Raw genomic sequence first — 15,595 nt, 5'->3', positions numbered from 1 at the left:
CCGTGACAAAGCAGGTGAACGCCGTCTCCTCCTCCTGCTTCAACGCTCTGCGCATGCTTCGCAGGATCTTAAAGTGGATCCCCACCGAAACTAGAAGGACGGTCACCCAGGCCCTCGTCAGCAGCAGACTGGACTACGGCAATGAACTCTACGCAGGAGCCCCAGCCAAACTCCTGAAATGACTCCAATGCATCCAGAACGCCTCAGCATGCCTGATCCTTGACATCTCCCGCCCCAGTCACATCACACCCCACCTGAAAGACCTGCACTGGCTCCCCATCAACAAGAGGATACCCTTTAAGCTCCTCACCCACGCACACAATACACTCCACGACACCGGACCAGCGTACCTCAACAGGCGACTCAGCCTCTACAATCCCGCCCGCCAGTTCTGTTCCGCAGACCACGCCCTCGCCACCGTCCCCTGTATTCGAAGAATGACCGCCGGCGGGAGATCATTCCCCCACTTCGTCGCCAAGATGTGGAACACCCTCCCCATCTGACTACGGCAGACCGACGACCTTCTAAACTTCAGGAGACTCCTCAAGACCTGGCTCTTCGAACAGTAGCAGCATTCCCCACCCCAGCGCCGTGAGACCATCACGGGTATGTAGTGCACTTTACAAATGCTATGATTGATTGATTGATTGAGTGATTGAAGTCCGGCCTGGTGATAGGCGGAGGTCAAGTCCAAGGATGAAAAATGCCTTGCCCCCTCAAGAGAATCCAGCATTTTAGTTATGTTGGGTAAAGGGTAATGATCAACAATAACTGCTTTGTTGAGCTCCCTCGAGCCGACACAGAGCCTGACCTCCCCATTGGCGTGCGGGCCATAACAACAGGAGAGACCCACTCCATTGCTTCAACTTCTTGAATGATGCACTTGGCTAATAGATTGTCTAATTCAACTTTCATGCTCTCCCTTACTAACAGAGGTGCATTCCTAGCCTTAGCTGTTTTTGGAAAAGCATTAGATTTGACCTTTTTCCGATGTACATAGTTTTTGAGACACACCCAGCTCACCAGCAAAGACCTCAGCGAATTCCTTGATCCAGTCTCGATTAGCATTACTAACAACCCTAACTGGTGGTAATTCTTTTACGCAGACAGATCTCATTGTGATCATGGCAGATATGTAGATCATGCTGATGGAATCAACTTATGAGCGAATCCCCTTTCATCATGACATAGATTTTACCAGGCTCGACTCTCCCTTTGAAGTCAATTGTGCCCCAGAAGTAACCCAGCAACTCAATAGTCACCCCACCTTAACCTATTGGTCTAATGTCTGGCTTCAACAGGGTGACTTTGCCCAGCAAATTACGCTCATAAAATGTTTTTGGGACTAGAGTTATCTTGGCCCCAGAGTCAAAGAGCATGCTCATTGGAGCATCATTGATCAAAACTAGCTCCTGAGGGCCATCACTAGCATTCCCTGTGACTAGGAGAATATTGATTCCTTCCTGTTCTTCTTCATAAAGTTCAACTTCCATGACTTTTTTATGCTGGTTGCCGGTTCTGCAGCTTTTTGAGACGTGACCTTTTCTCTCATAAGTTTTTCACATGGCCTTCCAGCCTGGGCGATCTTTAAAGTTGGCCATATGGCCAGGGTTGCCACACCTGAAGCACTTCACCTGAAAATTCTTTGTGTTAAAGGGCTTTGAAGTGGTGCTCAATTTGGGTTCAACGAATCTATCCATCAGCACCTTGACATCAATGTTCTCCTTTTTTTTTCACCTGAACTGTCTTTGCGTATAATATCAACACACGCTCTTGAATGCTAGTGACTTTTGGCTATGGTCAGCACTTCTTGAAGCGATGGCTTTTCTTTTTGCCACAGGGCGTCTCTCGTTTTGTCGAGGGTGCATCCCAACATGAACTGATCTCTTAATCGCTCCTCTTAGCTGCACCAAAATTGCACGTGGAAGCCAATTTGTGCAAGGTAGTCATGTACTGTTTGACCGACTCATCCTGCCTTTGCATCCTTCTCCCAAAAAGAAAACGTTCAAGGACAGTACTCACTTTGGGGAGGTAGTACAAGTCCAACTTTTTGATGCAGATCTCATATTCATTAAGAGTGGCAAAGTCACTATCAGAGAGTTCATGAAGGTGTTCGAAGAATTCTTGTCCCTCAGAGCCCAAACAATTCATTAACAATGAGGCTTCCCTCTCTGCGCTTAAGGAAATGCCATAGACACGAGCATAATGTGTAAAAACCTTCTTTCACTTCAGCCACGAGAGAGAAGGAACTGCTGGAGATGTCAACAAGAAGGGGGGGCAGTGACATTATGTATGATGTACTTACTATTTTTAGACCTAGTTACTACTTAAGGGTGAACTTCAGTGATCTGCTTACAGTGCGCAATATCCACAAGCCATATAAACTGTGCGCATCAGCGAAACTGCGTGACACTTCAGCAATTAAAATTTAGGCCGATTTGCACAATCACAGAAACTGTATTTGCTGTGCGCATCAGCGGAACCATCACCCGATTACTGATGGCACATATTTATATAGAGAGGAGTCACTTTAGTCCGGCGCTCAATTACATGTGTAGATGTGAGTCTGGTGGTGCCTGATAACTGAAAGGCACACATTTGTTTACATACAATTTCATATATGTCTGATTTATTATTCCTATTACAGCGCCTTCTACCTTGAGAAGGCCCATCCTAGACCAGTGTGAGGACAAAACCCACGCCGACAAATGAGCGACCTGAAGTGTAATACTGAGAATAAGTAACCTGGAGGATTGCTGCAAATTAAAGTAAATGAAAAAAAATTAATAAAGAACTACATAACAACAGCTGTCTGACCTAGAAGCCAATTGTTTCTCAATATAGTCCTAGTTTGTGATTACCTTACAGTGCTCACATTATCATCCACGCTAGAAGAGATGGGAGCCTGGGTTGTCTGGTCACAGAAGCTCATTTACATACAAAGGGGGTGACAGCCTGTTCACAACGCACAGCACAACTTGTTTACGTAAAGTGCTAGTACACAGAACAGGTTAAAGTCTTGTGTCTCTTTTTTTCTCGTTTTCTTTAATATATCCTACACCTTGCTCTGTTCTTCTCTTTCTCTCATTTCAATTCATCATAAATTACTCAAATTCACTATTGCTTTATCAGCACGGAACAAGTCGGAGGGTAGCCACTGTTTGAAGGGGTCCCCCTACTATTATCTATAAACGGGACTCAGTTCCACCTAGCTCCTTAGCCTGCAACTGGTAATTGTTACTTTGTGCCCCAGCACTGCAGACACAGGCCTCTGAGTGTTTGTTTGTGTGAGTGGCACAAGAGAGGAACAGAGATCTTGACAAAATTAGTCCTTCTATTGCTTAATACATTATAAATGTGAAACACTTTGGGGTATAGGGGCTGGATAAAGAATAACGTCAGGAAACGAGCGCAAATTAAAAACACATTTTATTTATTTGCTGAAAACTGTTTAAAAATGTAATTTCCAAGTTCCACTTATCTGTTTAAAAATATTTACACTTTCAGTCATTTCTGAGTTTAGTTACAAACTAATAGTGGGCAAAACACATGATGTATAAAAACTGAAACCAAAAACCTATTTTTACATTATTTTATGTTTCTTGTTTCTTGTTTTTAAAACAGGCCGTCAACCTTTCACGTGAAAATTATTATAAGGGCCTGACATCACTTCTTGTGATGCCACTACATGTGACGTCACTGTGATTTGCATATGATAATGGGCTCCTTCACTGTTTTCCTTACTTGTGCCCTGTTTATTGGCAGGACATGGGTCTATAGGTATTAAAAATAAACATATAAATTCACAGGTGTTCAGACCATTTCTCTGGTGATGTCACACATTGGCATGTATTCGGCTGCTTCTTCTATTTTTAGGTGAGTACAAATAACGTGCCGTTCCCCCTCCTTCCATTTCTCTCTTTTTCTCCCCCTTTCTTTGTCTCTCTCGCTCTCTTTATCTCTCCCCCTCTCTATCTCCCACACACTCCTGTTAGCTTTAGCTTCATGAATGTCACTGCCACTTCTGGCATTCATATGACAAATCCTTCAGAACATTTGAGGACAAGGGAGAATCAGTGTGGAAGACGAGTTGCTGGGAGTGCAACTGATTGTCCTGGCACATATATGCTTTTGATGTGGGATTTCGCTATTTCACCACATTCTTCAAACAGAGTCTACTGCTTACAATGGCTCAATTCTGGTAAAAAGTAGAGTTTGGCAAGTGAATAGAGAGAGCCAAGTCAGAGAGGAGCCACGGGTCGCACTTAGTAATAAGGCGCGAGGCACGAGCTGACCCAACAACTGAAACAGTTTGTATAAGATGCAGCAAACGTTACCTAAAAACAAGGTATATGCTCTTTTATATCTAAAAATAGGTTATTTCTTGAACACCTGTGCTTATTTCATTACATATACTGCAGTGGCATTTGTTAATAGTAATACATGCATTTTACCAATGAAGCTTCCATCTCCAGAGCCCTGACAACATGTCCACTCTGGGTGTGTTGGGTTTATAGGTTCTATCACTAATCTGACAAGTTAGCTGGAAAGACCGTTGTTAGTCCCAGTGTTGTTCAATGTTGCTTTTACAGGTAGTGTGGTCAGGTGCGATTGAATGTTTTTCTTTGTATCTCTTCTTCACCAAATAAAAATCAACTATGTTTCTTTTCTTTTAATCCACATTGTGCTTGTCTCCCACTGTGCATCCTGGTACATACTGTCACTTTGCTATGTGTACGGAAGTGAACAATCACTGGAAACAAACACTTTTATAATTCTGCAAATACTGTTATCTGTTTTTCTTCTTTACTGCTATTCAGGTCTTCTATCACCTGGTATTTCAATGTCCTACATAATTTGAATTTTATCTTTTTCCATAATTCATTCCTCTCACAATAAATGCACTTTTCAGCTCTTGTCTATGTCCTCAGATGGGTCAATATTATTTTTGATGTTCTTAACTTCTTTCCGGAATCTCTGCATCTCTAGAATTATTTCCATGTGAGTTAAATGAAGGAGTGTATTCACTGAGGGCTGTGTGGGATCGAACATTGACAAAAGCCCTTCTCACTTTCAGTGCCCTTCTATGTTTTCCCCCTGTGTGTTCGCTGATGACTTTGTAGCTCAAATCGTCGACTAAAGCTCTTCCCACATTCATTGCACTTGAGGGGCTTTGTAAATGTAAATTTATTTGAGCTTGTAAAGCGCACTGCTACCCGTAGGTTTCCTGGCGCTGTATAAAGCGCTGGGGAACCCGTCCTGGCTTTCCCTGTGGGATGTATTGCATTGTATTGTAACTAAATTTGTAATGCACACAGCTACCCACATGGGGTCTCCCGGCGCCAGCAAAAAGGTAGTAGTGGTAGGGCCAGGCAATCATCACTGAGGGAAAAGCAAAGTTTTAAGCTTTTTACGAAATTTCGTAAGGGAAGGCTCGAGTTTTATCAGGGCAGGAAGAGAATTCCAAAGTTTAGGGGCAAGACAGGAGAAAGAACGACCGCCCATTCTTGCCAGTTTGTAACGTGGATGGTCCCTGCTGGAAGTCCCCAAGGTGGAGCCAGGCATCCCTGGCGTTGATGGGGCTGTTGTGGAGATTAGGCAAGCTAATGCCCAGAGTTGCCGAGTGGGACCCCTGATTAGAGTAGGCACCGATGCGAGAATTATCAAGTCCGCTGACCCTAGTCCACGACCCCCGAGTGTGTTTGTTGATGTTTTCGTAGGGTTGATAACTGACTAAAGCTCTTCAAACATTCACAGCAATAATATAGTTTTCCCCTGTGTGTATTCGCTGATGTGTTTGTAGGTCTGATAATTGACTAAAGCTCTTCCCACATTCATTGCACTTGAATGGCTTTTCTCCTGTGTAAGTTCGCTGATGATACCTTAATACTGAAGAGAAGCGAAAACTACTGTCACAAGCACCGCAATTATAGGGTTTTTCGCCTCTTTGTGTTTGCTGATGTGTTTGGAGGTTTGATAATCGACTAAAGCTCTTCCCACATTCATTGCACTTGAGTGGCTTTCCCCCTGTGTGTGTTGGTTGATGTTTTCGTAGGATTGATAACTGACTAAAGCTCTTCAAACATTCACAGCATTCATATAGTTTTTCCCCTGTGTGTGTTCGCTGATGTCTTTGTAGTTCTGATAATTGACTAATGCTCTTCCCATAATCATTGCACTTAAATGGTTTTTCTACTGTGTGTGTTCGCTGATGATACCTTAATGCTGAAGAGCTGCAAAAACTACTCTCACATTCACTACAATGATAGGGTTTTTCCCCCGTGTGTGTTCGCTGCTGACTTTTCAGGTCTGATCACTGACTAAAGCTCCTTACACATTAATTGCACTTGAACGGTTTTCCCCCTGTGTGGGTTCGCTGATGTCTTTGAAGGTGTGATAACCGACTAAAGCACTTTGCACATTCACTGCACTTGAATGGTTTTTCACCTGTGTGTGTTCGCTGGTGTCTTTGAAGGTGTGATAACCGACTAAAGCACTTTGCACATTCACTGCACTTGAATGGTTTTCCCCCGGTGTGTGTTCGATTATGACATTGAAGGCTTGATAACTGACTAAAGAACTTTGCACATTTACTGCACTTGAATTGTTTTTCCCCTGTGTGTGTTTTTTGATGTCTTTGAAGGTGTGATAACCGACTAAAGCACTTTGCACATTCACTGCACTTGAATTGTTTTTTCCCTGTGTGTGTTCACTGATGTCTTTGAAGGTGTGATAACCGACTAAAGCACTTTGCACATTCAGTGCACTTGAATGGTTTTTCCCCTGTGTGTGTTCCCTGATGTTTTTGGAGGTTTGATAAGTGACTAAAGCACTTTGCACATTCACTGCACTTGAATTGTTTTTTCCCTGTGTGTGTTCGCTGATATCTTTGAAGGTGTGATAACCGACTAAAGCACTTTGCACATTCAGTGCACTTGAATGGTTTTTCCCCTGTGTGTGTTCCCTGATGTTTTTGGAGGTTTGATAAGTGACTAAAGCACTTTGCACATTCACTGCAATTGAATGGTTTTTCCCCTGTGTGTGTTCGCTGATGTCTTTCAAGGTGTGATAACCGACTAAAGCACTTTACACACTCATTGCACTTGAATGGTTTTCCCCTGTGTGTGTTTGCTGATGATACCTTAATGCTGAAGAGTTGCGAAAACTACTGTCACATTCACTACATTGATAAGGTTTTTCCCCCGTGTATGTTCGCTGATGATTTTTTATGTCTGATAGCTGGCTAAAGCTCTTCCCACATTCACTGCACTTGAATGGTTTTTCCCCCGTGCGTGTTAGATGATGACTTTTTAGGTCTGATAACTGACTAAAGCTCTTTACACATTTATTGCACTTGAATGGTTTTTCCCCTGTGTGTGTTCGCTGATGTCTTTGAAGGTGTGATAACCGACTAAAGCACTTTGCACTTTCACTGCACTTGAATGTTTTTTCTCTTGTGTGAGTTAGCTGATAAACCCTTAATGCTGAAGAGTCACGAAAACTACTGTCACATTCACTACAATGATAAGGTTTTTCCCTGTGTGTGTTCACTGATGACGTTTTAGGACTGATAACTGACTAAATCTCTTCCTACATTCATTTCAGTTGAATGGTTTTTCCCCTATGTGTATTCGCTGATGTTTTTGGAGGTTTGATAATTGACTAAAGCACTTTGCACATTCACTGCACTTGAATGGTTTTTCCCCTGTGTGTGTTCGCTGATGTATTTGAAGGTGTGATAACCGACCAAAGCACTTCGCACATTCAGTGCACTTGAATGGTTTTTCCCCTGTGTGTGTTCCCTGATGTTTTTGAAGATTTGATAAGTGACTAAAGCACTTTGCACATTCACTGCACTTGAATGGTTTTTCCCCCGTGTGTGTTCGCTGATGTCTTTGAAGGTGTGATAACCGACTAAAGCACTTTGCACATTCACTGCACTTGAATGGTTTTTCCCCTGTGTGTGTTCGCTGATGTCTTTGAAGGTGTGATAACAGACTAAAGCACTTTTCACATTCAGTGCACTTGAATGGTTTTTCTCCTGTGTGTGTTCCCTGATGTTTTTGGAGGCTTGATAAGTGACTAAAGCACTTTGCGCATTCACTGCACTTGAATGGTTTTTCCCCTGTGTGTGTTCGCTGATGTCTTTCAAGGTCTGATAACTGACTAAAGCTCTTTACACATTCACTGCACATGAATGGTTTTTCCCCTGTGTGTGTTCGCTGATGTATTTGAAGGTGTGATAACCGACTAAAGCACTTTGCACATTCACTGCACTTGAATGGTTTTTCTCCTGTGTGAGTTCGCTGATGAACCCTTAATGCTGAAGAGTCACGAAAACTACAGTCACATTCACCACAATGATAAGGTTTTTCCCCCGTGTGTGTTAGCTGATGACGTTTTAGGACTGATAACTGACTAAATCTCTTCCCACATTCAATGCACTTGAATGGCTTTTCCCCTGTGTGTGTTCGCTGGTGTATTTGTAGTTCCCATAACCTAATAAAGCTCTTGACACATTCACTGCACTTGAATGTCTTTTCCCCTGTGTATGTGTGCTGATGAAGCTTGAGTAGTGATGTCAAACTAAAACTCTTGCTGTATGTGTATGATTCTTCTTTCTTAGTTAGTGTCTGTGGGTCAGGTATATATTTGTCTACATCCCATGACTGCATTTCCTGATGGGCCGACATGGCTGATAAAGCACTTGTGTTTTTCTCACACACTTTATATGTGTGCAGTATTTTGCACGTTTGATTTCTGTTTTAACAATAAAATGCGATAGCCACCAAATAATTGCCACACTCCTAATATGTAGAAGGTGTCTTTGTAGGCGATTGTGCCTTTAGATTGGATTATGGCTATGCACAATTGCGGGTAAAGTTGTATCTTCCTTTTGGCCGGTGCAAATCGGAACAGTCTGTTGTATTGTAGATACAAGAACTCCTCTTTCCTTTACCGTCAGTTGTCTGGCTCCGCTCTGTTGTGCTCTTCTCTGGTTACTGTGGTTTTTGCCAGAAAGAGTTTACAATTCTCCTAGAGCACGGAGTGATGGTTTGTCATCATTTTATAAAATAGAGCACTGTGGTAATCACATCATACCAATCCCATGATCAAAGCTAGTATTAGGTACTTGTTTATACAGGAGGTGGTTTGTTATTGTTGTTGCCCTAATTTTCCTAAGGTCCTTTCTTCGTCTTGTGGCGTGGAGGTGTACAGTTCAGCCTCTTATAATCACTGAACTGCCCTTGATGCTTCATCCAGGATCAGTCAGTTTGTGTGCAGGTTCCTCTGTCGCCGACAGCGCTGATGTTTTCCTGAATACTGTAGCTCAATATTTCTGCTACTATTGAAGATTTACAGCATTCGCTTCATTATTGATGGTCATTTCATACATTCAAGGCTTGTTTTCTGTTGGATGTAAAGATATTTAAAATTACTAAATTGAAACATAATGGAATGAGAATTCACAATATTTAACTGGTTGTAAAAGACATTTCTGGGGAGATTTACCAAATCTCCAGGCAATGCAGCACAGGCCTCCCCCTGCGAGGCTGCGATGCTCGACAGGGAAGGAGCAGGAGAGCCCCATATTTTCAAAGATATGGCTCTCTCCTTCCCTCTCCCTTGCGCCAGCACTGATTACAGCGGCACTGTGCCATGCACACACCTTAGCACCAGAGCGCTAGGGTGTTTGTGTGTGTGTGTGAGTCCAGCATAGGTTTTGTACAGGAAGGACAACCTTCCTGTACAAAATACTATGACTAGACATGAGGGAAACCTTTTCCAACTTTGTATGATTGTTACACAGTGCAGGGGAACAAAGGGAAGGCTTGGGTCCTGTCACTGACCGGCCTGGACCACTGCAATGAAGTAAAAAGAAACAAATGGCCAGAAAGGTTCGATTACTCGTACTACCCCCCCCCCCCCCCCCCCCCCCTCCCCAAGTCAGTAAATTACTAGGTTGGACAACAATTTGATTAAATTGATTTTTGTATTATGAAAAACTGTTTTCAAAGAAATTCATCATATGTCATCAAAAAAACACATTCATTGACAATTACATACATTGAAAATAATACATAAATATGGAAAAGATATATATACAACCAATTACTGTACAAAATCGCAAGACAACTCTACAATGCCTCAAATTGATTGATTGTGAGGCACCAGTCATTTATATAAACATAAAGACAAGCAGACATTCAATTTATTGTAACAGCCTTCTTGTCTAAACCAGCCTGAGATTTATAGTTTTTGCAAGGGGGTCTAGTTCAGGGGGAATGAGCAGGATGAATTATGCAGTTGTAGTACATTCTTTTGCCCCTGATTGGCCCCTTCCTTTATTCTATCTCAGGCGGAAAGTAGTACGAGTAATCAAACCTTTCTGGCCATTTGTTTCTGTTTACTTTGTTACACAGTGCAGCACACAAGCAAAGTCAGAAAAGGAAGGAGAAATGGAAGCATTTCTCCTTCCAAGCGCCTAGTTTAAAAGGGCGCAGTTTTCTCACGCTAAACCTAATCTACTATATTTGGTAAATTGAGTTTAGCGTGAGAAACAATGGGTGGTTGCACGGGAACGCCCAAGCCCCACCATTGGCAGGCCCCAAGGTGCAAAATAACGCGAAGCAGTGCAATGCAATGCTTCACACTACTTTTACGCTATTTGCTGGGAAGAAAATTAGGAAAAAAAGATTTTGCACTCTTTTGTGCCACTTTTGTGACGCAAACACGACGCAAAATCTTAGTAAATCGCCCCCTTCTTCTTTACTGCCTTTGAAACTTAGTAGGGAATATTTCATCATACACAAATATTTAACTAAAAGTTCTGATGATCAGGTGACATCTTATTAATGTCTGAAAACTAGGTGATTTAACAGTGTTCACTGAGTAACTTAGCAAAGTAAGGGTGCTCGAAGCACCCAAGTGCTTAAGGTTTTGCTTAAGATAGATGCATACGGTCAAGATTTCATTCAAACAACAATAGAGTTTAGAAAAAGAGATGGACCAGGCGGGGCTGCAAAATTTCCAGTAACTCTTTACGAAGTATACAACGAAAGTAACTCCATTCACACACTTCTCATTTCTTTCCTATTCACTCAAGACCATCTCAAATACCAACTCCTGTCTTTACCTTGCTGTTCATAGGTCACCTTTGACACTTTCAACAGCTCCCTTGGTTCAAGCATTTTTGGTTTCGTCTAACCTGGAAGATTAGAACATTATTGTGGTTTGTCGGGGTTTCCTATCGCCAGAACATCTGTCCATCTCCCTGAAACTAGTGCAGCTTACAGCACCCGGTTCTGGCCCGGAAAGACAACTTTAAAAAGCTAGTCATTAGTTTTTTCTAAAGTTCTGTAAGATGCAGCTCCTTCGGGGGGTTTTGTGTAAAACAGAGCGAGGGGTTTACTGTAAGGCCTGTACTTTACATTGTAAGCGCAGATAAGGCAAACAAACATTGATTCATATAATTTAATATTCAACGTTATCAATCATTTAGTACTTATAGAGAATCCATCACAACCACTAATTTACCTGACATATCCCGCATCAGATGTGTGCATATTACTCTTTTTCCCCCTTTTCCACCATTGCATGGCATCTGGCATGATGTTGTCCTTTTGGGGTTCATGATGCCACTTTGTGACCGGATGGGCATTTGGCAGAGCGGGAAGAGGTGTCAGTTATCCACAGGTGATGCGACATTTCTACCTTTCCATATTTCTCATATTCAAATTTACTAATTTCTTGCCTGCGACCCCCCTACTGCCCTCTGACTGCGCACTCACTCTGTGGGGTTCATAAGAAGTCAGATAACGGCCTGATAGTCACAAGGCCATGGATCTCACTTCTTCTACAACACTTATTGCCGACTTAGGGCTTAGTTTAGAGTTTTTCCAACAGATTATTGCCTCAAAACTAAGAGTTGGTGAAGAATTCTACTCTGCCGCCGTAGCTCGTGATGCAGAACTGAGTTTTTTTTTCAAGTGGTTCGCCAACGGTAAGGTGGCGAGCGCTTGTGAGTAAATATAACGCGCTAGACCTCCTGCTGGTTATAGTTCTCACTGCGGGAGGTCACGGCAGGTTGCGACCACTCGAGGGTAGTACTCTGTCATTCTCGTTGATGAAGCTGCCACTCGATTAGAATGTCAATTAGATAGACAGAGGCAGCAGCGCCCTCTGGCACGAAGGGAAGTGCTGTTCGTGCTGATTTTACAGTGCGGGACAAGCTCCTGGTACTAAAAATCAGTGAGAGCAGCGCAGCTTAACAAACTCTGCCACTAGCAGAAGTCAGCGGAGTACGGCAGAGTTTTCCTGGTGCTTCGTGGAGTTCCGCGGAGTAAAACTCTGCGAACTACACAAAGGCCTAATCAAAACGTAACACATATCCTGTCTGCCTTATTATAATTGCCACAGGATGTAATGCATTTTTAATGGGGCGGGCAAGATACCTGTCACATTTGTGATGGAATAAAGCATCTGCTGAAATCTAAATCAGGCATTTGGTGTACATGGTGTCCAGTGTGGCTAGCTGGGCTTGAAGGATCTTGTGGATTGTGGGTCTCTCACTGCTTTGAGGTCACAGCCAGGCAGAACTTCTGTCAGCCGTGCCTTGTGCAGATCTTCCTTTCTAGGCAGTACTTCTGTCAGGTGTGCCCTGTGCAGATCTTCCTTCCAGGCAGGACTTCTGCCTGCGGTGCCTTGTGCGGATCTTCCTTCCAAGCGGGACTTCTGTCAGCTGCGCCTTGTGTGGATCTTCCTTCCAAGCGGGACTTCTGTCAGTTGCGCCTTGTGCAGATCTTCCTTCCAGGCAGGACTTCTGTCAGTTGCGCCTTGTGCAGATCTTCCTTCCAGGCGGGACTTCTGTCAGTTGCGCCTTGTGCGGATCTTCCTTCCAGGCAGTGCTTCTGTCAGCTGTGCCTTGTGCAGAGCTTCCTTCCAGCCAAGGGCTTCTTTCCTCAATGATTAGTTCAAAGGTCGGGAGAGGTAAAACTGGTCTAGGTCATCTTCTTTATTGGAGTTCAACTGGTCAAGCCACAGAGCTCGACCTCTGAGATGAAGGAGAGTCTGGATTTTCTGAGCTCCGTAGAACATTAAGACAGTTCTTCCGCATCTAATACATACTACAAGACTCCAGGAGTCCACGCTACAAGTGCTGCTGCAAGGTTTAATTAACCCACTGTATCTGAACATCCCCTGGCAAATGCCAACTAGAGAATAAACATCCAGCCTGCACCAGCAGAGCGCAGAAAGCTTTTCAAGCTCCTCGAGGTACATGGACTTTCTCTATCTGTCGTAACTGAAGGTGTTAATTCTTGGTAACATCAATCCCCTTTGGACAAGGTCCTCCATTTCAGAATGTAACTCATCCTGTGCAGACACCAACCCTCAAGTCTGTATTGCATGAAGCTGGGTGGTTCTCACGCAAAAGAGGGCCCTCCACAAATTGCTGACATTTTCCTACACCCCCTGGACAGCTGTGGCAACACACAGACTAACTACACCCCCTCAGGGATCACCAGTCCATCTGCCAGGATCAAGACTCAGATCTTTCAACCTTCTCTGTTACTGTCTTTGGAACGGCCCATCTCTGAGATTCGTGGAAGCTCCACACTCAGTGAGCTCAGAGTTGCCTTGCAAAACCATCTCATGAGAGTGCAAGAAAAGAACATTAAGTGACACGCACTGCACAGAAGTGTAAATGTATCTACCATTATTGTTTCATGTACCATTGTCCTAATGCTGATGTTTTGACATGAATTTTTTGCCGTCTATCACAGCAGCTTCTTCGTTTAAAATCGTACGCAATAGTTTGTTTTCCATCATACTTACCTATGCACTGTTTCTGACCTTACAACATCTCTGGCAGACATGTTGTGCTGTCTGTTGCCACATAAATAGGAAGTAGATTGTTACTGCAGGAAGTGTCCTTGCAGTCAGATGCACTTGATTGGGATAAAAGGTACCATGTTTCTTAGAAAAGCTGCAACTATTGGAATAATAACATACCAAAAGCCGCGCATACAGTTCAATAACACAGACCAGGTACTAGAAAACCGTGATGCAAACAATGCAATAACACAGGCCAGGCACAAGGAGAATCTGATGCAAACAATGTAATAACACAGGCCAGGCACTAGGTGAATCTGATGCAAACAATACAATAACACAGGCCAGGCACTAGGGGAGCAAGCTATCTTATCACCAGCAAGGGACACCACAAGCTCCCAGGGTCCATGTAGGAAACGCCGCAAGCGCCATCAGCCCATCCAGGCGCTCAACCTCAGTGTGAGAACTGCCTGCCCCAGCATCCCTTGCTTTCACCGCAGGCGCAGCGGTGAGGGGAGGTGCTTGTTGTCACCACGCTTATAGTGCTGCCTCTCCCCCCGGGACACGCGCGGGAGAAGCCCGGGCCAAGGGCTGTCCCGTCCTTGGCCTCATTGCCAGGAAGAGGCAGGGCAGGGCTACCCCCCTTTCCACTGGCATTAGGCATCTTGCCTACTCAGATTTGCTGGACATTCAAGAACTGTCGTGGACTAGTCGAGGTACTGTTAACGCGGGTATCTCCCAGCATTGCCCAAACTACTCTCTTTGATTCTAAATAATTACGCTCTCTCTCCTGAGGGGTTTGTGGGGCCGGTATAAGGGTGGCCTGAGGGTTCTCATTGTCCACGGGACCAAGAGGCCTGTTCATTGCTGATTTTGTAGACAGCTTGCTTTAGACTTAACTTGCACTATAGAGGTAGCATGGGGTAAAGGAAAACTATGGAGGGCAGTGGGGGAGGGGCGGGGAGGGATAGTAAAGGGAAAAAGTCTGGGAAGATACAGAAACATGGAGGGAGTAATTGTGTACTGGATAGGATAGACACCTGCATTAGCAAGTGCGATAACATATTAGTGACAGATACAACCACCCAGGTAGCAAATACTAAATCCCCACAATGCTCAACCCAACCAGCTAGTTTAAACAACCCTACTACGACCCGCCAATTAGCTATTCGAGCTATGTTTCATAACCCACTAAAACAAGCGTTGGCATGGCCAATGGGTCTCGCCTTTGGGACCTTATGTGTTTAGCCATAGCTTTTGGCTATGTTGTAGAGCATTGTGGCTGCTGTGAATTTTGTTGAAAACTTATAATAAAAAGTGTTAAGCATTTTTGTTACGTTTATACAAATAAAAACAACATTATATACAACTGACAAACCTGATAAAAAAAGATTTTAACATAACTTTTTTTGTAATTGCACTGCTGGCAACTTTTTCCTGCCTGTTCTCATTCTTGTTGGTTATAAAAAAAAAATTATGAGAAAGCGGGACATAAATAACGGGGGAGTGTAGGTTGGAAAACAGTAATTTAATTAGAACACGAGCAGTGGACGGACACCAGGGGAGAATCAACAGATGCCAGATTCCAAGGGAGACTGATGTGATGATTAGGTGGTGCGCTGATACAAAATGGTGGTGGTGAATGATGATTAGTGCTCAGGTGGTGACAATATATGGTGTGGATTGGAGGTACATTGTGGATTGTGGAGTTGAAACACTGGTGTTTGGTGAGTAATTATGCAGTGTGTTTTGGAAATGTGGA

At 43.6% G+C, this 15,595-nt stretch overlaps 1 protein-coding gene and 1 pseudogene across 2 annotated transcripts; both read right to left on the bottom strand.

The window, feature by feature from the left end:
• Positions 1 to 3,412: 3,412 nt before the first annotated feature.
• LOC147669027 (uncharacterized) lies at positions 3,413 to 6,709 on the bottom strand (the record flags this gene model as incomplete). Its single annotated transcript, XM_086948273.1, is given in 1 exon segment — positions 3,413 to 6,709. A coding segment is annotated over 1 exon segment (966 nt), but the record flags the coding sequence as incomplete, so codon positions are not given.
• A 729-nt stretch (positions 6,710 to 7,438) lies between these two features.
• On the bottom strand, positions 7,439 to 9,174 carry LOC147669026 (uncharacterized; annotated as a pseudogene). Its single transcript, XR_015303757.1, has one exon. The product of XR_015303757.1 is annotated as an uncharacterized LOC147669026 (transcript).
• Positions 9,175 to 15,595: the final 6,421 nt, after the last annotated feature.

Source organism: Lissotriton vulgaris, unplaced genomic scaffold, assembly GCF_964263255.1.
Source record: "Lissotriton vulgaris unplaced genomic scaffold, aLisVul1.2 SCAFFOLD_9138, whole genome shotgun sequence".
Taxonomy (NCBI): Eukaryota; Metazoa; Chordata; class Amphibia; order Caudata; family Salamandridae; genus Lissotriton; species Lissotriton vulgaris.
The sequence above is the reverse complement of the archived record's forward strand: the minus strand, read 5'-3'. Positions and strand labels throughout refer to the sequence as shown.